We start from the raw sequence: 26,578 nt of genomic DNA, 5'->3' as shown, positions 1-26,578 counted from the left end.
ATCTCTCTTTCCACAGTTTGCTGTACAGTCAGTCTAAATTTACAGATACTCATTTTTTTTTTTCAGAATTTTAAATAGTGGTTGTACATATCTTTCCGTATTGAATACATAATAAAGGCTGCTGAAGCTTTTATTTTGCAGGTTGACATCTAATTTTGCATCTGTAAAGATAAGAAATGTCAGGCCTCTTTCTGCACTCCCTGGTTGTGCATGGTGTCATTCACATGCTTTTTCTACGTACAGATTGAAGCATAAAATGATGGACAGAATGTCACACCCAAAGTGTATTCTCAATTTGGATTCTTTGAAAACAGCAGGAGTAGGCATGCTGAATTTTCTCGTTTTCATGCACTGGGAGATAATTGTGAGATCTTTTGGTTAAGGAAAACAAAGCTTTGACCATTTGTGTGTCATGAACTCTAATCAGAATCAGCTGGTCACACCCAATTTGGGTTTGCAGAAATACAGACATGTGACTATTAAAATGCACTTACTGCTTTTTCTTTCACTGTCACAAGCAGTCTTTGAGGCTGTTCTTTTAAAAGCAAGAAAACATGTATTTAACTTTGTCTCAAATGTGAATCAGAGGGAAAATGCATGTAGTACCAATCTGCCATGCTTCCTTTTTGGTTGGACTGGACATTATGCCTGAGGGACAATGCAGCCTAAACTACAACTTTCACAAAGCCTCTGAAATTTGACCTGTGAAGTGAGATAATCTCTTGGCAGCATGTCTCACTCGTGAATTAAACAGCCTCCAAGAGAAGCTGTGTTTATGCAACTTCTCATTTAAAAGGCATCTTATTTTCCTGAAGTCTTACTGATGATTAAATTTGAGTTGGTAAGGGCACATTTTTACTAATTACATCCGTCCAGTTAAGAAATACAGCATAACCTTTCCTGGCCTCAGCTACATTGAGCTGCTTGGTGCTAACCAGGCAATTGCTTTACATTTCACTCCAACCATGTTGAAGTAGAGCCAGTCTTGGTAGTCACACTGGAAAATATTTGCAAATTATATCATTTTGGTGCTTATTTTTCCTTCAGCCTCCAAAATAAATGAAACTAGCAAACCTGCTTCACTTTTTCCTTACACAGCCTCTTGTTCCCTCTTGACATCCCTGTGCATCTGCATATCCTTCCCTCCCCCATGTCTAAAGGTACCACTACCCTTCAGGGCACACATTGGGAATATATATTTTTTTCTTCATTACGTTTAAAAGCTACTGCTTTAGCAAAAACAGCTTTTGAGCCGTTGCAGCATGAGAACAGCTGTAGCAGTGAGATGAGAAATGGTCCTAATATAGAGAGATTTTGGGGGCTGCGTTGCTGAGTTGGAAATGCCATCCATAGAATATCCCCCTAGTGCTAAAACCCATCGAAATAGATTGGAATGACTTCTTGGATTCTTTATTATTTTTAATGACTTGTTGTGCTATATCCAAAGGAAGTTGGAGAACACTGCTCACTCCTGAACTTAGCCTCAAATGCTCTTCTGTGCATTTGGTCCAGCTCTGCATGCAGAAGAGGAGATGGAAGGAGAACGTATCTTTGTACTAGCAAGGGGAATTCTTTTAAACTCCATGTCTGCCCAGCAAATAATCTTTTGTTGTTGTTGTTGTTCTCCCCCAGCTCGGGGATTGGATCACATTGCTGAGAACATTCTGTCATACCTGGATGCCAAATCATTGTGTGCTGCTGAGCTGGTGTGCAAGGAGTGGTACCGGGTGACGTCGGACGGCATGCTGTGGAAGAAGCTCATCGAGAGAATGGTCAGGACAGACTCCCTGTGGAGAGGGTTGTCAGAGAGGAGAGGATGGTGAGGAAACTGCATTTTCACCTCCTTTGGCCCCATTCAGGACAGTAGGTGCCGTGCGGTTATTTAGCACACTGAAACATCATGTTGGTTCCAAACCTGACAGTTCCTTGAATCAAAAATCAGGGGTTGGGGAGTTAGGGCATTATTTGGCTATGCAGGCAACGTGGGGGATTTTTCCCTCACCTTCCTCATCTGATCATGCTCTTGTCCCACTGTGAGAAGGGAGATATACAGACTGAGATTTTTACACCCAGCTGTCATTCAGTTCAAATTAAGAAGCTGTGTATGCCTCAGGGGAACCCTAAAGTGGTCAGCAGTTCAGAGCAGAAGAGCTTTTTTAGGGGTGGCAGTGGGGCAGCATGTGCTATGAATTAGTTGACTCCTGATAGGTCTGTTTGTTTTCCTCAGCAGATTTTCACTATTAGATATCTGTTTAATTTTCAAACTGGAAGCTGAGGGTATGTACCACGGAGAATAGGGGACTTAAGAAATGCAGATAGATTAGTTAATAATCATCTGGAATAGCCTTACTACAGTGTAGGTCTCACTCAAGTTTGAAGCTGCTCTGCTAACATTTCATTAGAACTTTCTCTCTCAGGGGTATGTCCTTTAATACATAATTTTCTTTTCCAAGGGTGTCCCTAGGATGTTGGCAGAAAGGAAACTGGGTATGAATATTTCATAAACAAGATAAAAGTGACAGCTCAGGCATTTTGGTTGCTATTAAAAAGAAAAAGATACAGAGTTGCAAACAAAGACTCCTGGTCTATAGGTAATTTTGTTATACTGTTTGTCTCAGGAAGTAAAGGCAAGTAAATCAGGATTATGAGACCTTCTTTAAAAATAAATACTATTTTGATCTGCTTCCAATAGTGTAATGTTTATAAAGAGTGTAAAATAAACACAAGCACAGCAGTGGTAACTTTTGCATTTCTTTTAGTGCCTTATTCTCTCTAGGACTTCCATTTTCTCTTTGTATTGTTGAGGTCACAGTAAGTCCTAAGAGGACCTTGAGAGGTCATTTAGTCCCTCCTGTTTCCCATAGGGAGAGCCAGGTTTCTCTTCAGTCATCTCAGATGTTTGTCTTAACTTGTTCTTAAAAACCTTCACTGATGGAGATTCCTGAGCCATTGCTTGGAAAAGGAATTACACAGTATTTATTATTGTTGGGTATTTCTCCATTTTGTCTGGAATATTATGAATTTAATCTTGGCCTTCAAAGTGCCTGCAGCTTCTTCTCCCAACTTTATCATTGGCCAGGTAATAAATGCATTCCCTGTTCCATTCTTTGTCATTAATGAAAATGCTCAATAATGACATATCTAGGACAGACTCCATGCAAGATCCCAGTTGCCATCCTGTTTGACAGTGCACCATCGGGAAACTCTGCTTTCTAGCCATCTGTGTGTCTACCCTTGAACTCTTCCAAGATGATACTTCTCTTGCTCAGTCTTAAGAGTAGCCTGTAAGAAGAAATTAGATCAATTTGGCATGGTATATTCTGGATTAATCAGTGTTGCCTGCTCTTTGTCACGTTGTCATCATCTAGGCACTCATCTGACTGAGTATGTGCTCTAGAACAGCTAAATGGTCAAAGTTATTTGAGTCAGACAATCCACTATTTCCTTGGTGGACCTTATTCCCTTTTTTAAAATACAAGAGCTACATTTGTCTTTTTCCTGTTCTCTGGAGCTTTACCTATTCTCTACATCTTGTCATAGATCATAGCTGATAGTTCTCAAGTTGCTCCCTCCACACTCCACACTTTATGCCTGTGTTTATTTTACACTCCATTAACACCAAGTGCTAATCATACAGACACAACATTTCTAAAAAACAATTGCAAAATTTTGCTTCTCCTCTCAAGGACAGTCTCCGCATTACTGCACCTCTTCTTCAAGTTTACACTGGATTCTGGAGGTTGCTTTGATGCAACAGGAGCAAGTTGTGCTCAAGTGTTTCCTCTGGTTAGCTTTAGAAGATAGAACTGCATGGTTAAGAGAGGCAGACAAGAAATATCCAATGCAATTGTATCTGCCATGTAGAGCTTTATAGCTTGTAATCAATGCTAACGCTGTACATGGCACAAGGAGATGACAAACTGGACAGTTCAGAAAGATAAATGACTGATGTTATTTGCTTACAGGTCCTCAATTTGCACATGGGCTGCCTGATTTCAGCATTTGCAGCTCATGGTTTACAACAGAAACCCCCCGTTCTGCAGCATGGCATCCTTCACTGACAGCTTGTCAGGGAGCAGGAAGGGTTACACAGATTTAGAGAAATATAAAACAGAAGCCCAAAATCTGGGCACAGTTGTGTCCATCTGATTGAATTGGCTGGTCATCAAAACCTGCAAACAATAGTTCCTTTTATCCCAGAGCTACAGCAAAACAGCTACTGGGATGCCGTGGAAATTCCAAACAGTCCTTTAGCTGAACAGTAAACAACTGACTCTACATGCAGCAAGGCAGGACTTTGTGTTACATTAGCTAGTAAAGTTAGAAACAATAGACAGGTTTTTAGGCATATAGGCTTGTACACAGATTGTTGTAGACCTGCCCCAAGTGTTCCAGGATGTGTCCTAGATATTCTGTGTACCTCCAAAGCGTTTTTCCTCTCCCTGAGCCAGTAACTTTAATTTTCATGAATGCACTTCCAGTCTGGATCACAGTAAATAGACAACCATCTATAGTTGGTGCTTTGTCTGCATCTATGTGTTTGTTCCCATTTAAGTGTTTGCTGGTAGCTGTATTTGAAGAATTAGATGATTGCTCTGTCCAAAGTGGAAAGCACCTTTCTCTCAAGTTGTACGTAGAGTACTTTATTTAAAATAGTATCAAAAGTTCTTTTTTTGAGCATTTGTCATTTGGTTTGTTCAGTCCTACAGTTTGCTACTGCTTTACAGCCTAAAAATTTAGTTCATTGTTGTGATCTCCCTAGTTCAAGTACATCAGGGCAGCTAATGTACAGTCTCTCAAATTAGTTTTGAGCTGTACGGTATGGAAAGGACAGGAAAGGAGTGTGCAAGGAAGTATTGAACAATTAATTATGCTGTAATGGAGTAAGGGAGGGAGAAGCGGAGAGCTCGCCCAGTGTAAACTCTGTGCCTCTGATGCCAGGATTACACTCAGAGGCATTTCTGCCTCTCTCCATTTTGTGAGGCATGTTGCCAGGCAGAACAGCAGTTAGTACGCCCATGGTGGGATTTACAAGCTTCCACACCGTGTTTGGTGGCTTCCTAACTTCAGGATGAGGAATTAAAGTTTTTTACACAGCAGGTAGTGATTGCCATTTACAGATTTTTTTGGTAGCAAAACTCTAGCTTGGGATATGAGTATTCCAAATCAGTGTTGAAATGAGGGAGGCACCACAGATGAAGTGTTGCTTACCAAAATACATTAGTAGCAGTAAAATGTCCAGGTACCCAAAGTGATACTGTTCCTGCTAATGCAGATAAAAGCTAACCTTGAATGCATAGTGAGTTTGAGTGTTCCTTGGCTTCTTTCATTTACTTTCTATGCTTTATTTCAAAGGTGACTTCTGATATGTGTATGTGTATTGCAGGCACAAGCCATTCTCAACTCTTACTGAGCTGAATGGGCCCATGTCCATAATAGAGAATGTATTTCCCTTACCTGAGTGACTAGACACAGATGTTTTTGCGGCATTTCAATGTTAAAATGCAACACTCACATGTTGCAGGGCAAACAAACAAGGAACCAGCCCATCTTATTGAGTGAATTAAGTTTCAATATGAATCTGTGCTTTCCAGCAGTTGTTACCCATTTGTAAAATACCTTTCTTCAAAATGCTGAAACATGATTTGTGTTCAGTGGAAGTGTTCTTTGTCTTTCAGGGGGCAATATCTATTTAAAAATAAACCTCCTGATGGAACTGCTCCACCCAACTCCTTCTACAGAGCACTTTATCCCAAAATTATACAGGACATAGAGGTAAGAAACAGCTTCCAGATGTGGTGGTGGTTTGCTGTTGTCTTTTTGGTTTTGTTTTTTTTTCAAATGTCTCTGATTCATTCATGATGCTGAAATTCTGAGAATATTCCATTCTAATGAAATATGTCTTTAAATCTGATGTGTCTTTGTTTATCTGGAGTTTGTAGATCTGGGATAATTATATGAGGTCCCAGGCTTTGCTGCTCCTTTAGACAGAGGATGAGTTGGATTGTTCAGTGAGCTCTTGCAGGTGGAGTCTCTACACCTTGCACATCAAATGTCACAGCAGCACCATAATGTCTTAGTTTTCTCTGTTCCATGGTACTTTACTCCACCCAGTGCAGATGAGACCTAATAAGCTGTTATGGAAAGATATCAAGAACTGAGCCAAGGAGAAAGTGCATTGCCTAAGACTGCAATCCTAAGAGTCAGGGAAACCCGAAGCAACTGAGCATGGTTGCCTTACTTTTAGTATGAGCAAAATGGCATGTTCTAGTTGTTTCCTAATGGCAAAAGCAGTGCTCAGGCACTGTTGTGATGAGTTTGTACAAGCACTTACAGCTCAACTGAGACATTCTCTTCAGTTGTTTAGCTGTTGAGTCACAGGGGGTTAAAGGCTGGAGATAGAAAAAAGCGTTTAAGTTCCATTTTCCTCACCATTCCAGATGACGTAGACCAGGTTAGCCACAAGATGTTTTCCAGGTATTTGTCTGTTTAATTGGTTTTATTCCATGTGTTGCTTCTTCTAGAAAGTAGTTATGTCATTGTATGGGCCTGGCTGCAGGAAAAAGAGTGAAGAAAAGTGTCTGCTGTCTTCTCTGCCAATCAAAAAAAAGGGGAAATAGTTCTGTGCTTTTTTTTTACATCTCATTTGTCTCCTGTCTCTCCTCAAGACAATAGAGTCAAACTGGCGGTGTGGAAGGCACAGTTTACAGAGGATCCACTGCCGAAGCGAGACAAGCAAAGGGGTTTATTGTTTACAGTATGATGATCAGAAGATAGTGAGTGGCCTACGAGACAATACTATCAAGGTGAGAATGCTCCATAATGGCATACTAGTGGTATGTGGTACCTATGCCATAAATAAGAGTGTCCTAATTTCAGTGACACCTACCCAATCTCTTGTTAGTAATCTAGCCTTCCCCTTCCCCCACCTCACACCTGCACAGCACGTATGCCTTTTTTATCTGGCTAGAGAGACCCTGTTTGCAGACAGACAGACTTTGCTAGCAGAGTTTTTGTCAATCAGTAATTACAGGCTATGTAATTACTAGACCCTGTACCCTGATGAGAAGGGTAAAACTAATATTCATAGTAAAGCCAGTAATATCAAAGATATTAATCTGTTGCACCAAAGAGCCTGTAGAAGACTCTGCAGGTGCCACTAAAGGTGTTCTAACTGCACTATCGATGGTGTGTTGTAGTAAAAAACAGATTAGTTAAACCAGTAAGTGCTGAAAGATGAAAACCTTACTGAGCTGTGTGGTTTTGAATGTTTGCTGTCTTAGATCTGGGATAAGAATACATTGGAATGCAAGCGAATTCTCACCGGACACACAGGTTCTGTCCTGTGCCTCCAGTATGATGAACGGGTGATCATTACTGGATCTTCAGACTCAACAGTCAGGTGTGTGCTTGTGATTTGGAGCTTTCTGTTTGCCTCTAAGGTTTTAACTTTGCAAAATGCTGAAATGATCTCTTCTTAAATGTGTGCTGTTCAATCAGTTCCATGAAGTAGTTCAACATATTTGTTGAGCAGTGTGCTGTCCTTGTTTATCAGATGTCCCTGCAAATCGCTGTCAAGGAGAAATGAGAATCTAAGCAAAGGCCAGTCAAGGTCAAGCTGACTTAGGAAGGCCATCTGGCATTTCACCAAGGTTTTGCATGTTTTGACACTCCCTGAGAATGTTATAAATTCTCCTTGAGAATAGCTTTTTAAGAGATGAAGTTTTCAAAGCAAGTATGAAGGTTTCATCATCCATTCCCACTTAATTTTAACAAAATATATATGCCTAGATCTCCTATGACTTTAATTATATTTCAGCATGATATTTCTTTTCATTCAGTCTTTCTAACCTTGCTTTCCTTCCAGTCTCCAGCAAAAGGCTGGACACCTCAGGGTAGCACTTGCAGTGCATGCCGTGCAGATTTGAAGTCCACTAGTCATATGACAGAATCCCAGAGGATGTAAGACCTGTCGTATAAATACAGGCACATATGAGTTAGTGAATTGCAATATGAACTTGGATGTGAAGGGGCAGGTCTGTCTTCTCCGTGTTGTTATATATTCCCTCTTTGTCAGAGTGCAAACAATGCCCATGCAGTGAACTTGGAAACCAGAAAGCTGTGTTGGTGGCCTTTTCTGAAGCTATTAGCATGTGTTCCCTATGGCTGCAAGCTCCTCATGGTTATCACTGTGCTTTTGTGTACACTACTACTCTTAATCTAATAATTTAATTACTGATGTGCTGCATGCAGTGTTGTGGTGCTGCTAAGTTTTGGGGTCCTGTCATTAGTAGGGATCCAGAATTTCGGCAGCATTGCCAAAAGAGACACCTGGAGATGGTGTAGGACGGTGCGGGAACTGCACCGGGCTAAACAGATCGCAAAAGGAGAGGCTGATTTCTGTAACAAGCGCTATCATCTTCCCTATCAGGCTGGACTGGCCAAATTGCAGACTGGCTACTTGCCCAGAAATACTTTGTTTCCCTTTGTATCTATAAGTGTTAGTGCAGACCCCAGAGGCACATAGGATGTATCGCTTTTATCCTTGTGTCTCCTCAGGAAGAGGGGCTTCATCCAATAGACAGTACAGATGGGCTCTTAATGCTTCTGGGATCTCAGGGATGCACTTGTCCAAAGAAGTCAGTGGGTCTCCAGCTCCTGTTCAGTTTGGCAACCCTGTCTGCAAACTGTTCGTATGTTAATGGCTCAGGTCTTTAGTTTTTTCTCCTTTGCATTTTGTAATTGGAATGTAGTTTTCTTTCTCATTTATAGTCCATAAGTTGATGCACTTCAGTCTCCCTAAGTTAGAAAATAAGACATTAGAAGTCTTTCCCACATCTTGCCTTTTCTTACTGCTTGCCTTATTGGCAGAGGAAAGTTTTAACTTCTGCAGTGTCTGATGTGCCTGATGATACAGCCATTTTCTGCTCTCCTATAGTGTATTTGGGATACAGGTGTGATAGTGCCAAAAGAAATCTCTTTATGGAGGGTAGAAGTTTGCCAACAGAATAGCCCAAAAGAAACATTTTAAGGGCTTAAAATTGCATTTCGAATCCTAGAAGTTCTGTATGAAGATTTTATCTAATGTGCATCTTAAATTATCATTCAGTTGAAACAGTTGGTTCCAATAACATTAAGTTGACATAAATGCTGTGTCTTAATTTGAGTATTCAGCACATTCCTGGAATGTTGCTGTGTACCAGATGCACCTTAAGATAAATGCAATTCATGGTGCAACTTGTGGCAATTACTCGTATTTGTTTGAAAAGAATTGTCTTTCCTGCTTCTGTATAAATTATCCCTTGAGCTGGTAATCCTGTGAGAATGGTCAAAAATTAAACCTGTCACTGAATTTGCTTCTCCACATTGACTGGAAATGAAGCGTATGGGAGGCTGACACAACCAGGAAACATCAGCCTTTAAGACCATCAGTCTTCTACCTTTCCTCAGCTCTAAATTCCCTTAATTAAAGAATGCTCTTTTCCTGGGTGGGTTATTTTTATGGTGTTAACTTCATTGCAGGGTTTTTGGCTTCTGGACTTCCTCAATGTACGCATAATCAACAGGTTTATATAATACATTTTTTAATGAACTATTTAATAGATGTAGGTATAACCTGTGATGTTTGCTTCTCTAATATCACTAGGGAGTCAATTACCTCTCCCCATCCCTCTCTTGCCCTGCAGAAAATGCACTGTGCAGGTTTTTAACTCTTTTCTCTGGTTTGAAATCTGAAACTGCAGAGTGTGGGATGTGAATGCAGGCGAGATGCTGAACACACTGATCCACCACTGCGAGGCCGTGCTGCACCTGCGCTTCAATAACGGCATGATGGTGACATGTTCCAAAGACCGTTCCATCGCCGTGTGGGACATGGCTTCGCCAACGGACATCACCCTGAGGAGGGTGCTAGTAGGGCACCGAGCTGCTGTCAACGTAGTGGACTTTGATGACAAGTACATTGTATCAGCATCAGGTGACAGAACTATAAAGGTGAGGTGCTTCAGAGGCTTTTTATTTGCAGCACTGGGGTATTTATTAATGAAGAACAGTGACCAGGCAGGGAAGATGGTCCTTGGCCATTATTACCCAGATCTTCCTTTAGAAGCAGTATTCTTCCTGCTGCTTATTTCCACTTGTCCCTCCTCTCTTGAGCTTGCACAACTTGTTTACAGAGCTGTATGGCAAATCAGATCCAGGTACAGAGGCAGTTGAAAAAGAAATTTTTTTCTGTGTTCTTTTTCGACTTGACCACTTTCATAATCTGTTTCAGCATCAGTCATTCAATAGTTGTCAGAGGGCAGCATGGGCACAAAAGCGAAGGTGAGTGGATAGGAGTCACTTAAACGTTACTGCTGTGATCCCAATCTGCAGTATTAAATGTCAGGAAAATGAAGATCATGTGTAGACTAAATCATAGCCAAAGAGTGCTAATTCTGGTGTGGCAAAAAGCTTCTGTGTACAGTGACCCAAACTGCTAACAATTGCAGACTATAATCACAAGTCATCGGAGGGGTGATTTTCCCAGTCTTAATGGTAGCCTCTTCAATTAAGAACATTCTGGATGCATCTATAAATCATACAGACACCATCTTTTGTTAGTCTCTTCTTAATAATTTTGTCTCTGTGTGGTTCCCTCCTCCCTTCCTGTCACAGGTATGGAACACTAGTACCTGCGAATTTGTGCGCACCTTAAATGGCCACAAACGAGGCATTGCATGTCTGCAGTACAGAGACAGGCTAGTAGTGAGCGGCTCTTCAGATAATACTATCAGGTGAGAGACACACTCCCCATCGCAGAGTTATGTGCAAACACGTTGTCTCTGATTCACTGGGATGTGCAGAGGTTAGGCAACTGAAGTGCTCTGTACCCTTGTCAACTTTGAAATATGCTTTCCTTGGTATAGAACATTGGGAACTACTGGAAAGAGATATTAGAAGCCTGTTTTACTGTGTTGTCTTTCATCCTCAGCATCTCAAGAGTCCCATACTAATCAACAAGTTGCATTGCTCTGACAATTCTGGTGTATGAAAGAGCTGGCAAGTACCACTTTCTGTGATGTCCTCTTGTGATATTTTAATTGGGCTATGTGTCTAGTTAAAGGGGTCAGATTTGCAGTAAGAGGCATTTAATCCTCTGCAGAAATCCTCCTGGGCTCTCGCCAAACTCTTCTTATGGTACTTGGCACCTGGTTAAGTTTGGAACAGCTGGTTTAGAGCATGAAGTTCAGTTTGCTGCCTTTTGCACTTCTCCAGCTGCCCTGGTTGCAATCTGAGATTTAACTCTTTCTGGTATCATGAGCCAGGATTTCTCCCTACATCCTGCAGCTGCTGGCAGAGGGATGTCCCATGAATTTCGGGGTACATGGAACAAGCTTGAATAATAGTTTACGTGATGTAGGAAAATGCCTCTGTCATGGAAATGGGACGAAGAGCAACCTCCCTTTTTTCCTTGTCATCTCTTTAAATAATTGTCTGCTTTCTGATAAAACTTGAAAGCTGGACAGTATGAGCAAAAACCCTTCATATGTCAGTAATAATTTCTCCTCGGTGAGAACGATTTATGCTGTTGCTATTGCAAGCCTGTGGACTTGGCTTGCAACACACTGCCTCTCCCTGCTTTGCATTCTGTAGGAAAATGGTGGTCCTTTGGTTGACGTCACAGGTCATTGTGCCAGATTTTAGTATAGGGCTGTCTGAGAGCATGACCAGAAGAGCTGGAACTTCCATCTCTTAATCACGGGAAAAAGGTATTATAGGCATTGTGTAAGAGCAACACCACTTAGATGTGGTGAAAACTACTCTTCAAATAGAAAAAATAACCCTCTGCAGTTGTACTGTGAAACTTGGTCTCAGAAGTAGAGTAAGAAATAGTTAAATACTGCAGCAGTTAGGGAAGGATCTAAAATATGACTTGCAATGCTAATAAAAATAAATGTCAAGATAGTGATAATGCTAAAGAGGAATACTGTTACTTTTATGCTTACATTGGACAAAATCCCTAGTTGACAGATAAATTGTGCTAGAATTTCAGGAATGTCAGCAGTGAATCTTAATGGAAGTCAAGTTTAGCAACAGTGTGGGCAAGGCAAAGGACTTACCTGGTCACACACTTTTTTCCCAGCCATTAGCAAAGGGCACAAGTCAGTGGAAGGGTGATAAAGAAAGAGCAGGTTTCTGAGTCATCATTGTGGGTGGCTTGGTGATTTCTATGTTTGATTTGAATTCACTGTGAAATGCCAGATGTTGTGTGTTGGCCTTTAGGAGAGGCTGATACAGAACTTAAAAGTTCATCATCCCTCAGTTGCAGGGAAACTTTTTTTCCAAAAGATGACTGTGATTTCTAGTTTTGCAACTGCAAATGTAAGGACATGTGAAGTAGCTGAGAAATCAGTGTCTTTCTTCTGTAGGGAGACTCCAAATATAAAAATTATTTGGGTTTTGTTTTAGGCCAGAAATTTCACCAGTGTAAGAGGACACAGCTACATAGACATCACTATCATTGTGCTGATTTCCACCTGCTAGAAAGTGGTCCATCAAGTTTAATCCAAGCATCTAGGGCCGAAGTTCCTAATTGCTACAGGCAAGCATTGTGTAGGAAAAAAAGGAACCAGAGAATTTAGGGCAAGAAAATAGAATCAGACTTTTAACATCTTGTGTTAATTTTTAAATGAATGGTTGGTTTGCACGTGTGTATTCTAGTTCCAATGTGTGCACACGTGGGGATCTGCTACTGATCTGTTTAGACTACAGCATTCTCTTTAAGAGATGGGGATTCAGGCTCACCTGCCTTCTGTACATCTTTCAGCTCTACCAGGACTTCAAGTGAATTAAAGGCTGGGATAATTGAAGACCTCGCTCTACTTCTAGAAATTCTCCCAAAATTGTAGGAAGGAGAGTGCATAAAATTTTTTTAGTTAGTTCTCAAGCCTTAAGATTAGTTCTTTTACTATTTGTTCCTTTGATTATTTAAAGAAGTAGACATTTGAGAAGCTTATCAAATCTGGGAGTTACCCTTGGCACCAACTGTGCTAGGAAACTCTGCTCTTAATAGCAGTTATCACCTTTGTACATGAAGGCCCATTCCCCATGTGACTGGGGACATGATCACCTCTTCTAATCCCATTCAGATTCAGATAAAACCTCAAACTGGGACCTGAAAAAGGCCTGAATTAGTGTGGTGCAGACTCCCAGAGCTGCTGGCAATCTCAGGATTGATGGCAAGGAATGGAAACACATGGCGCAAAAGTTCCTGGCACAGGATTGCTCTTCAAACCTTTCTGCACCAGTTAATCTCTGGCATTGTCCATCCTTGAGAGACTTAATGCTCTCTGACCAGCCAGAGTGCCTTTGGCTGACCTTTGCCATGAAGTTGCTTGCTCTGACCTTGACTGGTGTGCTGTACTCATGTGAAACCATTGGGGTCTTCACAGATTCCTGAGAGATCAACTTTACAGAATTACCTTGTGCTCCTTGTTGGCTTCAAACATGTCCATGGACAAATCCTTTCCCAGTTCTACAGTTACAAAAGAGTTCTGTTCGTTCCTCTGTTGTCCAAAGTTGAGAGGAGCTTGTTGTAGCAAGACAGGTGCAATCATTGGGCACACATCACCTGGATCTGGATTATTCCCTGGGGGACCTCAGGAGTAAAATATGTGGGGGTGGTTTATCTTTATCTCTCAAGTGAAGTGACCTGACCCCTCAGCAACTGTGCTGCTTCAAGATGTGTCACCCAGAGAAATTCCGCAAACCCCCCATATTTCTCACTTCTGTGGAAAACATGTCAGTCTAAAGGCTTATGAATGAACATTTAAAAACATTTGTGGCTGCTTGCTTTCCCCTAAGTGTCTGGGAGCTGCAGCAGTGCTGTATGAACAACTCTATAGAATACTTGTCAAAGAATTTCAGTTCTTGTAGGCAAATAATCTTTCTTGATCCGTGGTAGTTGGGAGCCATGTCAAAGAGCTGACAAAAGCATGGAAAAAAATAGACTTACTTCATAACTGTTTGTAGCATTTCTTAACTTTTTAAGGTACTGTGTAAGTGTAAAAATTAATATATTTTAATTTATTCTCCATGCTCAAAATCCATCACAAAGGTCAAAACTCTGGGATATTTACAGTTGAGAGAATAATGTGTTGCTGGGTCTCTTACTGAGATACTGTATGCTGGTTTGGGTGACAGAACTTTTCTAAAATTTTATTATTAGAAACAGTTCACAGAGAGCCACAGAAATTATTTGAGAGCAAGAAGAAAATGCACTACAAAAGAATAAACATAGATTGTCCATTTTAGCTTATGCATAAGGTGACCAGATTACAGAGTAAACATACCTTCAGTGGGAAAAATGACAAATTAAAAGGGCTTGTTTATTCTTGTACCTTTCACCACTGTATTGATGACTTCATTTGTCCGATGATAGTCTCCAAATCAGAAATAGGCATGTAGGGGAGCAGAAAGGGACACATGCCCTGTGAAGGTGATATTATCAATTGAAACAAGATGCCAGGGGGATTGGTAAATCTCCTTCTCTTAACATCTTAAAATCATGGCAGGACACTGTCATGAAAAATGAACCCCAGTAAAATAAAGTGAGGCTCACTGTGAAGATAACTGGGAGATACCTTGTGTACCTTACTACAGCACTAGATAATAGACACAGCTGGTCTCTGAGTCACTTCCCGTGTGATCCTGTAACATGACAGGGTCATGTTGAAAAGCATGCATCCACTTAACAGGAAAAGGAGTTATGAATGTAGTTTGTTTCGTCTATGTTGTTTCTTCTTTGTTGTTTCATCATAATCTTTATTTCCAAGTTTCCATTAACTACAAGCAAAGACCGAATGTTTAGTTACAATGATAAGGTATTAAAAAATTCTAATTGCTTCTTTGTACTCTCTTCCAGGCTGTGGGATATCGAGTGTGGGGCATGTTTACGAGTACTGGAAGGCCATGAAGAGTTGGTGAGATGCATACGCTTTGATAACAAGAGGATAGTCAGTGGGGCATATGATGGGTGAGGTTATCAGTGCAGTCAGTGCTTTGCATCTTCCTGTCTGTCTCGGTGTCTCCCATCCCACTTTGCTGCATCTTCCCTATAAATATTAGATTCTCTGTCTGCCATACTAAGAAGACCTTTTCATGGCCAGTAAATCAGGACCATGCTACAAAGCATAGCTTTTGTTCTTCTTTTGAAACAAGTCCATGTGATTTGATGTATGTTGTCCAGTTCTTTTGGTTGTAAGAATATCTGACCGACTCAACCTGAAAGCTCTTCTAGCTCAGCCACTCATAAGAACCATCTTTCCCATCTGTGATTATGTCTGCTGGACCATTTGCTGTTACAAACTAGTTGTCTGCACGCCCATGTTTCTGTTAGTTATTGCCACCTGCTTTTTATGTTTTACTTTGTTGACACCTTATTTTTTTCTCCCATTAAGCTCTATAAGCTTTACGAAGGGGAAATTCAAGAACCAAGTCTGAAGAGCAGAAAGATTGCTATACTTTTCCTTAAACTGGTGTATTAGCTGAGTTGTACTAACAGTTACTTTTTTTTTTTTGTGAGTACTTGCTCTTCTCTCTTTAACAGAGCTGTGGTGTTTGTCTATTTTTTCACTACTAGGAAAATTAAAGTATGGGATCTTGTGGCTGCTTTGGACCCCCGTGCTCCAGCAGGGACCCTCTGCTTGCGAACCCTTGTGGTAAGAGCTTTTGGTAGGGGTGTTGGAAAAAGTGTCCTTGATCAGGGCTATCTTGAGCCATGAAAACTCAAGTAGTTTAGCCCCAGTCTGCAGGATCTAGAAATATTTCCGAAGGGTCTGGCTTTTTTTAGGCGTCCAGCTTTTTTTAATGTTGCAAGCTATAAAGCATTAAAAGTTAGAACTTCTGGAGTTTTCACTCACTTTTTAGCAGTTTTATTCTGTGATTTGAAGTTTATAACTGAATCCATTTTTGAGAATGTCCTTCTTGGAATCCATGTGCCAGTGGGTTTACTTTACCCTGTGTGTACCTGATGAGGTAGTATTAAGTTGTCTGAATTGTTAACATGAGGTTTCTTGAAGAAAAATACTACATTCCCAATCTGAAGAGCAGGAACAAAGACACCCTTGTGATTGATTTTAACTGGCTTTTGGGTGTTAAAGGAAAAAGCAGGTAAGGACTGGAACAAACAGTGAAATTGCCTTAGCCTTAAACAACAACTACTATTTTTGTGCCATCCACTAGTTTTTAGTACAGGTCTGATGATGGTGTGGTTAAAATGCCATTGTGTGAAAGTTAACAGCATTCACAGTGATGCTTAACAGTGGCTCTGCACTGGTCTTACAGTAATGTGGGAAAGGTGTGAAAAAATGACAGTACAGTCAAGGCCATGGGATGGTTCCTGTAAGTGTTCTTCTACCACATTTAACCCAAAAAACAGGCACTGTTGCTGGGGATAAAGGAAGATTTCAACCAGTACCAAGTTCTCCTTGAAAAAGAATACTAAATATTTCTATTTCTTAACTAGAAAATGTTGTTTGGGCAGTGCTTGGGTTGGTATGTTAGACCTTTTCCTGCTGTGGCACATGAGTGTAGTCTGCTCTAAACCAGGATCATACCAAGGCTGTCTGATTCTCTAAAAGTGTTTCTCACCCACTGAGCTGTGCTGGCTGACCTTCTGCCCACTCATCCACCACCTGAATTGCTACTGTTGCTATAGATTTTGCTGAAATATTTACTTCACATTTGATGCAGGCTGTGAGGGTTACTGGGACTCAGCTGACAGGCAGTAGATCATTAAGCCATGCTAACTCTTTTCCAGTCATGTATTTGGACCTCAGCTGCAGAGTAAGAGTCCTTGAGTGCCTTGGATGCCTGCAGGTACTATGTTGAAACACCTTCATGTTAGCCAAATAGAACTGCAAATAGTATCATGGCTGAAATCCAGAAAACCCCTTTGTCATTGGCCACCCAGTTCCAAACTATGGAAGAACTCAGTGCCTATGAGCACATATCCTGAGAGTCTTCAGCTTGGTATTAGTAGTGTTCCTGCTCCAACCTGAGACAAAAGTGTGCCAACTAACCTGTGGACTTAATTTAACTGGTGTGATTTCCCCTGCATTTTCCAGCAGTGGACAGCCGAAGTGCCCCAGCTAATTATATTATAAATCAGAAGTGGTGGGATGAAAACGCTGCAGGAATCTCAACACATGGATACTCATAAATCCCTGTTTGATAGCAATGGAGGGGACCAAAAGAGGAGTGGGGAGCAAAGGAAACTGTTGTGGTGCTTTTAGACTTTTATGACTACAGGGTCTCCTTATACCTGCTTGCCCGTGGTTTGGTTTTTTTTTCTCTGTCTCCTCGTCCTCTAAAATTAAACCTGGCTGCACAATGAACATCATGAGTCTCCTGCTGCTTGTGTTCAATTTTCAAACAGTAGGAGGAAAGTGCACAGATAACAAATGTTCGCTGCATGCCAGGTCCCTTCCAGTTTTGTCTTCCGTTAGCTGGAATGGTGGCCACATGAATTTGACAGACGCTTTCCATGCACAGAATAAACACACAGTTCAGCTTTCCTTATGACCTAGACAGTCCAGGTAGGGCAACCCTACTTAGCCCACAATGACAGGGATCGCAAAGGGAGTTTTGGAAACGGGTTTTGAAAGTCTCTCTCTCTCTCACTGTCTCTATAAGCAATCCAGCAGTGGATCTGACTGTTGTAGTGATACTTTTTAGCAAGAACTTCTTTACTGCTACAACACAAACTCTGGAAAAACACTTCTTTTTAGAGTAGCTGGGAAGATAGAAACTCATAAGGTATGAGTTTATAAGACAAATTTGAGTTATAGTTAGAAGATCAGAAAGATTCCGTTGATTAGAAATGTTTAAAAATTTATCTTAAAACTAGAATCACACTGTGTGTGATTATTTTCAGATAATTTCAATTTAAAGATTTAGAAATTCACTTTTAAGCAGCTGTTGCACTTTGCAAACCGAGCTGTATTTTTGTAGTCCTGTTGTATAAGACAAAGGTTTCCCATTTAGTAACTAACAATTCTCTTTCACCTAAATGTTTGAGAAACCTGTGGTTTTAGTATTAAAGTATTTTAAGACAAGTTTTTTTCCTGACCCTCAGCCCCTTTCAATGTGTGAGCATTAAAGAGAAGTGTGTATTGATGGAAGAGATAGGGCTCACCCTGGTTGCACAGTTCCTGTTCCCTGCTGACCGAGGAGGAGGCCACTAGTCTTGCAGCAGTGTAAGCACCAAGAGAAAATAAGTAACACAAAATGGAAAGCATAGTGGATTTGCTATGTGATATCCAAGATCTTACCATTGCCTCCTGTTAATTATGATCTGAACTCTTGCCAAATCGTCATGCTATCTCCGCTCAGCCTTGGAGCAGAATGCAAACTGCCTATAAAGAATGCCCTTTCTAGTTCATATTTTTAGAACTGCTTAAGAGGAATTATTACTGTGTCACTGGACTTTACAACAGGCTCCTTAGTGTCCTCCAGTGTTAAGCTCTTTCCTCTTCAGCAGTGGCAATGGTGCCAAGTTGTGAATGCAAAGTTGTCGTCTCTTCCTCTGTAAGCTAGTGCATCTGGGAATGCTGTAATTTCAGGAATGAGTTTTACCATGGAAAAAGGAAGACAGTGCACCTGTCAGTCCTGCCAGACAGAATTGTGTGGTGGAGAGAGTTTGGTTTGTTTTGCACAGTGTGTATCCAGTATTGGGATTTAAGGAGTAGCAGGACAACTGTAATATAAACTTCCTGCAAGCCAAGTACTCAGATATGGCAAACACTTTTCTCTGAGAGAGTGTAATTTATGCTCTGTGATCATGATGCACAGTGTGTTATGTGGGGTTTACTGAGAAATTAATGTAATACTAGAATCAAACCCAAGTTCATATTCCCTCCTTCATCCCAGGTGCCAGCTAGTTTGCAAGGTAACATGCTGTGTCTCCCACTTGCATTTAGGAGCATTCTGGAAGAGTCTTTCGACTTCAGTTTGACGAGTTCCAGATTGTCAGCAGCTCACATGATGACACCATCCTCATCTGGGATTTTCTGAATGACCCAGCTGCCCAAGCAGAATCCACTCGTTCCCCGTCCAGAACATACACCTACATCTCCAGATAAATAACACTACACTGTACCTCACACTCGCACAGGTAAAAAAAAAATTAAAAAATAAAAGGAGGCTCAAAGGAGACACTGGATCTAGCACGAGCATGCTGCTTGAATAATTATCTGGGTCTATCAGTATTTCTTATCTTGGTTGTACAGTAATTACAGTGTCCTGTAAAAGGACAAGAGTGGTTTTGATACCTTAGAATAGGAACTTTATTTTAGGATTTGTGGCATGTGGCACCTATGACTTCCCCCAGAGAACTCCTCCTCCTCTGTCCATCATCATCAATAATTAAATCAGCTATCACTGCTGTCCAGAAGGAAGAAGGGTTTCTGCAGAGCGAGTAGAGCAGCTGCTGCCTAACAAGGGGCTGCAGATGGCCTGACCCTGGGCAGTTGTCACCGAGCAGGAGGGTTTTGCCAAGAAGCGTCAGCTTTATTCCCTCCCTCGGAAGTGGTGACCATTCTCCTCACACTGCAGCAAGCTGATTCAAGATTACAGTTTGTCTAGGGGAGGAGACAGTGAGGAACAAGCCCAGGCAAATTTAATCAAGATGCATCAACATGCAAAATAATTTACTGATAGGGCCTAGCCCTCGTTCTCTCTCACACAGCAGAGCTGTTAAATTGTTCATATCAGAGCCTGGCTGGTTTGCTTACCCTTTTGTCTTGGTGAGCACAGTGTGGGGAGGACATAATGTTTCATAGGTCCGGGTCAGTTGTAGAGTGAATTCGATATATATGAGTAAAGTGCGATAGCATGATTGCTTGCTTGGGTGGGTACATGCACAATTACTGTTAATAGCTTGAGAAAAATGGCAGAAGAACTAACAGGCTTCTGCAAAGGCGTTTCCACAGTGACATTTTCCCATGAAAATGCTCTGTCATGGGGCACGTCCTGGATCCTGTTTGATTGGTAACTGTACGGTGGTGCTCCAGACCTGTCAGATCAGCTTTCTTGATTTTCTCAAACACTCTGGTCAATCAGATGTTCTTTTAAATCATTAAAAGATTTAGTACGAATGGGGTTTGTTTGGTTTGTTCTGTTTTTCGTTCCCAGGACTCATTTAAGCTGCAGTATTTAAATGCCAGGACAAAAGAACTATCCACGTAACCAATACTTGCTGAAGAGAGAGGCTCTCAGACTTGTTTCTGGAACAAAGTTGGCATGCGGTTGATCTCAGACAGGGTCTACTCAGCGCGGCTGACTGCTAAAGTGCTGCTATATCAGAAGATGACTTTTATCTTTCATGAACAGTTAACATTTTTAAACCTTCCCATCCCTCTCCTCCCTGATCCCCCTCTTCATGTTCACTCTGCTTCCCTTTACCCTGTTTGGTTCCCCTCCAAACCCAGTCACAGATGTCCTATGAATATATTTAAGATGTTGCCAGAATGTGTTGCTTTGCTGTTAAGCAGAAGACTTATAGCCACAGCACATCCTGCTGAGAGTTACTTCAGGGTGGGTGTGAGGGTGGGTGGGGAGAAGGCTGCTACTGTCGGACTGAAATCAATATCCATTGCTAGGCCTTTGAAAAAGCATTGAGCTCTGAAGAGCAACAGAAACAAAGCAGCCAGACTATCACCCTCCCCCCCAAACCCGGCTTCCCTGTGGCTTTTGGCTGTTCTGACTGCAGACTTATTTTTTTGTGGAGAGAGGACCCTTGAAATTTGACTATTATGAACCAAACCAATTTCTTTCCTCTCCTGCCTGCTATGCTAACCCTTTGGAAGCTGGATGTGTATTGTAGTCTCCCTTAACATCTACTCGTTTGGGGAATGCTAATCAATGAAAAGTTAAGCTCTATTCTGCCAAAGTCCCAAGCATGATGGGCTGGGGCTGAGATCCTGTCCACCCCTACCCCAGGTGAAATGTTGGCCCAGGACAGTATTTCACTAGCAAAGAGATTGCGTGTACCATCTTCCTCCTGCTGTTCTCCCTGAAGACAGTATGTTGCTGATGACTTATGAATTATTCTGTAAATTGGAGAAAGTTTGAGGCTGTGGTGAGAAGGAAAGCTGGACATTGCTCTTTTCTTTCCATTCCTTCTCCCCTCAGAAAGGCTGTAGCTGGGTGCTGGAAGAGGGAGCTGCTAAAAACCTTGTGAAGCTCTCCAGAGCCATCCTAGAGTGGAGACACTACACAAACACTCTGGCCATTACAATAAGACTTTGCCTCCCTTGAATGAGCAAATGCACAGTCCTCTGGAGATGGCAGATTGGTAAAATGAGTGTGGCCATGAGGACAATCATTGAATTTAGCAGTGACTTGAGGCCGGTTCTGCAGCATTTCTGGGGCTAGCCTTGCTAGAAGGCATTTGGAAGGAGAGCCTGTGGTGTGCTTGTCTAACCTGCATGCATGCTGCACTGTGATTTAGGGATGTGGGCTGATTAGTCCTTTTGCTGATAGCTGTGATGAATCTTTGCTTTCTAGCTGAGACTTTTGCAAAATCTGATTGTTTAGAAGATAAAAATAGCCTTGAAGAGAAAGGACATGAGAAACAATTCTGCATGTCTCTGAACTAGACAGAAGTCCAAGGGAAAACAGCTGTCTTCACAGAGCTGGAAGGAATTGCAGCAGGCCTGCATTTAGATCAGGAAAGACTGTGTAAATCAGCCCCTGGCCATTCCAGTTTTGTGCCCATATCTCCTGCATGTCTGAAATAACCTCTACTGCCTTAGTAGGGAGTTGCTCCAATCCTACAGTAGGAAATTGATGCCCTTTATCTCTGAGCTGAAGGGGTTTAAACAGGCTTTGTTAACACACTCTGAACTTGGGAGATGGGATTTTTTTTTTAAGCTATTCTCATCAGCTTCACTTAGCTGGGGAAGCAGTTGCATTGTCTCTAATTGCTTGGGATGCGCATTTTCCACCAATGAAATTTAGCAAGGAGCTGGACCAGGAGTCCCCAAAGAGCAGTCCAGAGAATTTGAATAATTTTGGTGACAGCTAAGACAGACAAGAAGGTGATGGAGTTACGAAGGAAGGAAAAGCTGGTGCTTGGGGAATACCTAGAGCAGTTTCTAAGGCATGTGGGCAGCAGTGTTGAGCACTCAGTTCCCTGTATTTTCATTGAGCCTAGAGACTACATCAGCTCTAAAGAGCATCTCAAAGCCTGTGATGACACTCCTATTTTTGAACTACTGCTGTGAGAGTCAAACAGGTTAACAAGTCTGTTCAGGTAACACTGGCAGAGTGACTTACCTCTGCAGAGTCATAAAAGTTCTGAGTCACAATGATAAGTTCATCCACAACTAATTTTGGCACTACTTTTTAAGCCCAGGAAGGCTGTTTGGGCTTTCAGATAGCTCCACATATCATGAATACTGCAGTCCCAAAGCCAAAATGGCAAGGGAGCAGAGAGAATCAAAGTTTACATCCCAAACTTTGCTGAGTTCAAGTTCTGAGTCTTAATGCTATTTGAACACTGTCCCTCTAAGTTCAGGTATTACCAGGTCTGCAGCATGGTTGCATGTCAGCAGGGCTTTATATGACCTTGGCTGTAGATTTAATAATTATTTTCCTCATTTTGGTTATCCTCTGTCTTTTACATTTGGGTTACTGTAGAAAACAATGATCTGTTTCTCCAGCCACTGAAAGCTGCAGAACTTTTTAATATTTTAATTGTGTCTTTGTGACCAGCATGTACAAGGATGCATTTTATTTTGCTAATTGAGAGAATTTGGGAGAACTGGAAGACTGGCTGACCAAACAGAGACAACACCATTGTAGATTGTCCTTGGTTGTCATAGCCCTGCTGCTCCATGCTGCTATTCTCTTGGGTCTTCAAGTGGTACCGTAGTTTGTACTCTGCTGTATAGAGCTTTTTAAGGTACATTTAGCAAGCAACTGCTGAAATCCATTTTTGGCACATGGTAAGAAAGGTGTTTTACCCTCAAGAAGGGACTGTATGGGAGTACTTCACACAGAACCCCAGAGGGGCGAGGATTCCTACCCCACTCCCCGAGTTGTAAAAATTTTCTCATGGCTTAAGAAGGAAACTGAAGTTAACTGATCTAACTTGAACTTGAAACTGCCACAGCCTGACATTTGGTGGTGTTTATTGTGCACCCCAGGAGGAGCAATTTGGTAAGTAGATCTTCCAATGTCAGAAGAATGTGGCTTTTTCAAACTTCCTCCCCTTCCCTTAGGATATGTGTGCATGTGTGTGTGAGTGTGCAAGAGTACATGTGAGAGAGAGGTTTCAGCATGAACTGGATGGATAATCCCTCAGCCAGATTGGAGTAATTGCAGAGTTTATAATGAAAATAACTAGAATTTGCCTGCTGAAAGGAGATTAAAAAGGGCTGGAAGTGTCTGTGGGCTTTAAGTGTTGCACATCGCTTTGAAATGAAATACCTCTGCTGCGTAGAGATTGGCACTTCTCCCATAAGTTGGAAGCTCACATGAGCCTTCCACCTTGAACTATGGGATGGAAAGTACTGGAGGTGTGGGACATTCAGAGCAGGACAATCTGTTATGGCCACACCATCTCCTGCTTGTGAATCCTTTGCAGTAGAGCACAGTTTTGCTGCGAATATTTCTCGTCCTAGGAGGAATACAGCTTGCTTTCAAATATGCAAATAGAAAATGGCATGAAGGAATTTGCAGTGAGATAACTCCTACAGCTGTCTCCTCTGGAGCAGCTCCCTCTGCTCCCTGTTAACATTCAAGGACAGACACATCCACTGTTGGAATGGAAGAATTCAGATGACAAGTTGAGAAGTCTGTGTTCATCAGAAACATTGAAATGCTTTACACTTGTTTCTAAACTGGAAGCTGACTTGGACCACCATGCTCTACCTACCCACCACCTGCTCCTGCTCCAAAGGATCCTTTTTTCTTTTTCTTCATTTTTTTTGAACACTGAAAAAGCTGGAGAGTATCATGTGCATTTCTCCACTCCCAGGTATGTGTATCTGCCCCTTCCACATGTTCCTTCCTCAGTCTGAGCAGAGCTCCAGGCTTGGTTCTGAGTTTCTGGCATCCTGGCTCCAATGGGAAGCACATATCCAGGTTGGGCTCTTGCATGACTTCCTTTAACACCATTTTAGATCTGCCTTGTATGGCTGATTATTCCTAAATTCACTGGGGAGGAGCAGTATTTGCGTTTGATAAATTGCAAATACTGGCAGCTCTTCGTAGCTAGAGAAGTGGATAAGAAGGAACAGCCAGCCTTCTTACTGCAGGCTTGCTCTTAGTTGTGGGAGAAAAAGGAGATGAAAAGTGGTGGAAAACTAGGGGGAACGTGGGGATAGATGGATCTCTACAAAAGTGGGGACAGTGCTGAAAATAGATCTTTTGGCTTGTGCAGTTGAAAGACTTGGAAGAACAGAGGTTTTCTATGAGAACATCAGAAGTCATCAGGAGGTGATCAAGACCTCCTATTGTTGAACTTGTCGGTTGATGCCCCTTTTAGGATGCATTGGAGGCATGAGGAGAAAGGAATGGACTAACCTGCACTTGCCAGGAGAAGAATGAGCTTTGCCAGGGTCTCCAAGTGGCATGCATGATGCATCTGACATGCTGAGCTTTGCCCTACTGTTCCTCCCAAAGCAATAAAGCATCAGCTTCCCAGAAGGAGGGGGGAAACAGCAAGTGACCCAGATGTCCTCAGAGATGGTCTCCATATGAAATCCTTCTGTCCTGCTGGCAAATCCCTGCTGGATTGATTGACATGAGGGAGTCACAGTCTTTCTGCCCTCACTTTTAATTCAGAGACTCACAGAAGCAGCAGGTCCCTTGGGTGTGTTCGTTCTCCACACCCCAGCAGTGGGTTGAGACGTACAGCTGCCTGCTGAGGCTGAGCATTTGGCTTCCCCTCCTTTGCCCCCTTACCCCTTTTTTTTTTTTAATGAGGTATAGCCAAACTACTGGCAAATCCCCAAAGCATCTCTCTCAGGTAGAGCCTAGGCACACTGCCAGAAACTTTTCCCATTACTTAGTGCTTGTTCCCAAAGTGTTGGGATTCCACATTTCTTGTCCAGCAGATATCCCATGGGAGTTGGCAACACTGGTTAATCCTTAGTGATATTAAACTGATACTTTCAAAATCAGAGGGATACTGATGTACATGGATGTGCAACAAGCCCTTTAGATATTATAGCCAGCTCCTAAACAAGTTCATTTTTTTAATAGCCTATCACCCTAGAAGATATCCTGATTTCTGCTCAAGCAGGAGCCAAGTGCAGCTATGGCCAGAAAATCAGCAGGACATACCAGTCTTTGTCACAGAGCAGCTCTGCTCATACCTGCACAATGAATTTGTTGCCTTCACAGGCAAAGTGTTTTAACCTGCTGGCACTTAAGCATTGGTTTACATCTGAGCAAAACTCCACATGCAGGAGGCAGGGCAGCCTGTCCCAGGCTGCTTGCAGTGGCTTTTACAAGGAGCTAGCTGTGAGAATTTTTGGGCAATTCAATGTGAAAATATGGAGCTGCTTTCAAGTGTAGAACTTTGCTTTCAGCTACTTTGTCTATACCACGTGAGACATTGCAGGGCTCAGCCTAGCCACAGTTTTAGCATGGCAGAAAAATAATGTGACCTCAGCAAAGTGTATTGTCCCCTTTCTCCCCATCATCTTACATCACTGTGTTTAGGAGAGTTACCTGCCTGCTGCATCATTCCTGCCTGCTCAGGCTGAGGTGGGTGTGGAAGTGGGAGAGGTGAGAAAGAACATGGTTTCTCCAGAGTTTTCTGTTTGTTACTCTGCTATATTTGTTATCTGGATTCTTAAGTAATGAGTGCTTTGAATTTTGTGATTATGTTACGGTGATGTGTAGTTAATGTACTAATGTTCACTTGAGCTAGGATCATGGTAACAGTGTGGTTTGTTTTTTTTTTTTTTAACTGTTCAGAAAATAACTTAAATACAACTACAAAGATTAAGCTGTGAATCTCTCCTGTTTTCCTTTGGGGGGGAAGGACACCATCGAAATATCAATCCTGTATCTTTCTCAAGCCCCGTCTGTGTGAGTCACACTTCTGCTACGCATGCACTATACACAACATTTGCAGTGTGAACCCCTGGAAGTGCTGGGGCCAAAGGGTGGACAGCTTTGCCCCGAGGCTGGGGTAGATGCAGCTTCACAGGACACACGGAGTCTGCAGTAACCAGTCCCACCTCAGAGCTGCTGCTCAGGGATGAGTGCAGCATAAAAGACTGCTCTGGCAGTCAGGAAAAAAAACCACTTATTCCTAAAACCACAGCATACTTTTTAATTAACAAACTCTCTATTCATAGCTAATGGCCTCTGGCTGGGACAAATGAGTCCACCCTGTAAGCCAGAGAGTGGATGTGACTGATAGAGAAGAGCTGGAGCCATCCTGTCCATTAAAAAAGTGGGGGGGAAAGCTATAAAGACTTTTGTGTTTTTCTGGGTACTGTTGCAAGATCCTGGTAGGAGAAGCACAAATTTGTTTTATAAGCTAATCAGAATCCTGCTGTTCAATAATGAGTGA

The 26,578-nt window shown here is 42.0% G+C and overlaps 1 protein-coding gene across 6 annotated transcripts in view; it reads left to right on the top strand.

Moving 5' to 3' along the window:
- BTRC (beta-transducin repeat containing E3 ubiquitin protein ligase) overlaps nucleotides 1-26,013 on the top strand; it is a 122,289-nt gene extending 96,276 nt beyond the window's left edge. For 5 of the 6 annotated variants that reach the window (XM_018069249.2, XM_018069247.2, XM_018069243.2 and 2 more), the window contains 10 exons: nucleotides 1,633-1,819; nucleotides 5,679-5,775; nucleotides 6,669-6,806; nucleotides 7,284-7,402; nucleotides 9,744-9,993; nucleotides 10,657-10,775; nucleotides 14,906-15,016; nucleotides 15,623-15,701; nucleotides 18,963-19,156; nucleotides 20,176-26,013. In XM_018069249.2, the coding sequence (XP_017924738.1) occupies nucleotides 1,633-1,819; nucleotides 5,679-5,775; nucleotides 6,669-6,806; nucleotides 7,284-7,402; nucleotides 9,744-9,993; nucleotides 10,657-10,775; nucleotides 14,906-15,016; nucleotides 15,623-15,701; nucleotides 18,963-19,124 (1,262 nt within the window). In that variant the 3' untranslated portion in view covers nucleotides 19,125-19,156; nucleotides 20,176-26,013. Of the gene's footprint in view, nucleotides 1-1,632; nucleotides 1,820-5,678; nucleotides 5,776-6,668; nucleotides 6,807-7,283; nucleotides 7,403-9,743; nucleotides 9,994-10,656; nucleotides 10,776-14,905; nucleotides 15,017-15,622; nucleotides 15,702-18,962; nucleotides 19,157-19,337; nucleotides 20,116-20,175 lie in introns of those variants that run through there. The other variant, XM_018069244.2, reaches the window with a different exon arrangement.
- The last annotated feature ends 565 nt before the right edge of the window (nucleotides 26,014-26,578 follow it).

The sequence above is a fragment of the Manacus vitellinus genome, unplaced genomic scaffold (assembly GCF_001715985.3).
Source record: "Manacus vitellinus isolate BGI_N305 unplaced genomic scaffold, ASM171598v3 scaffold_15_pilon, whole genome shotgun sequence".
Lineage (NCBI taxonomy): Eukaryota > Metazoa > Chordata > Aves > Passeriformes > Pipridae > Manacus > Manacus vitellinus.
The sequence above is the reverse complement of the archived record's forward strand: the minus strand, read 5'-3'. Positions and strand labels throughout refer to the sequence as shown.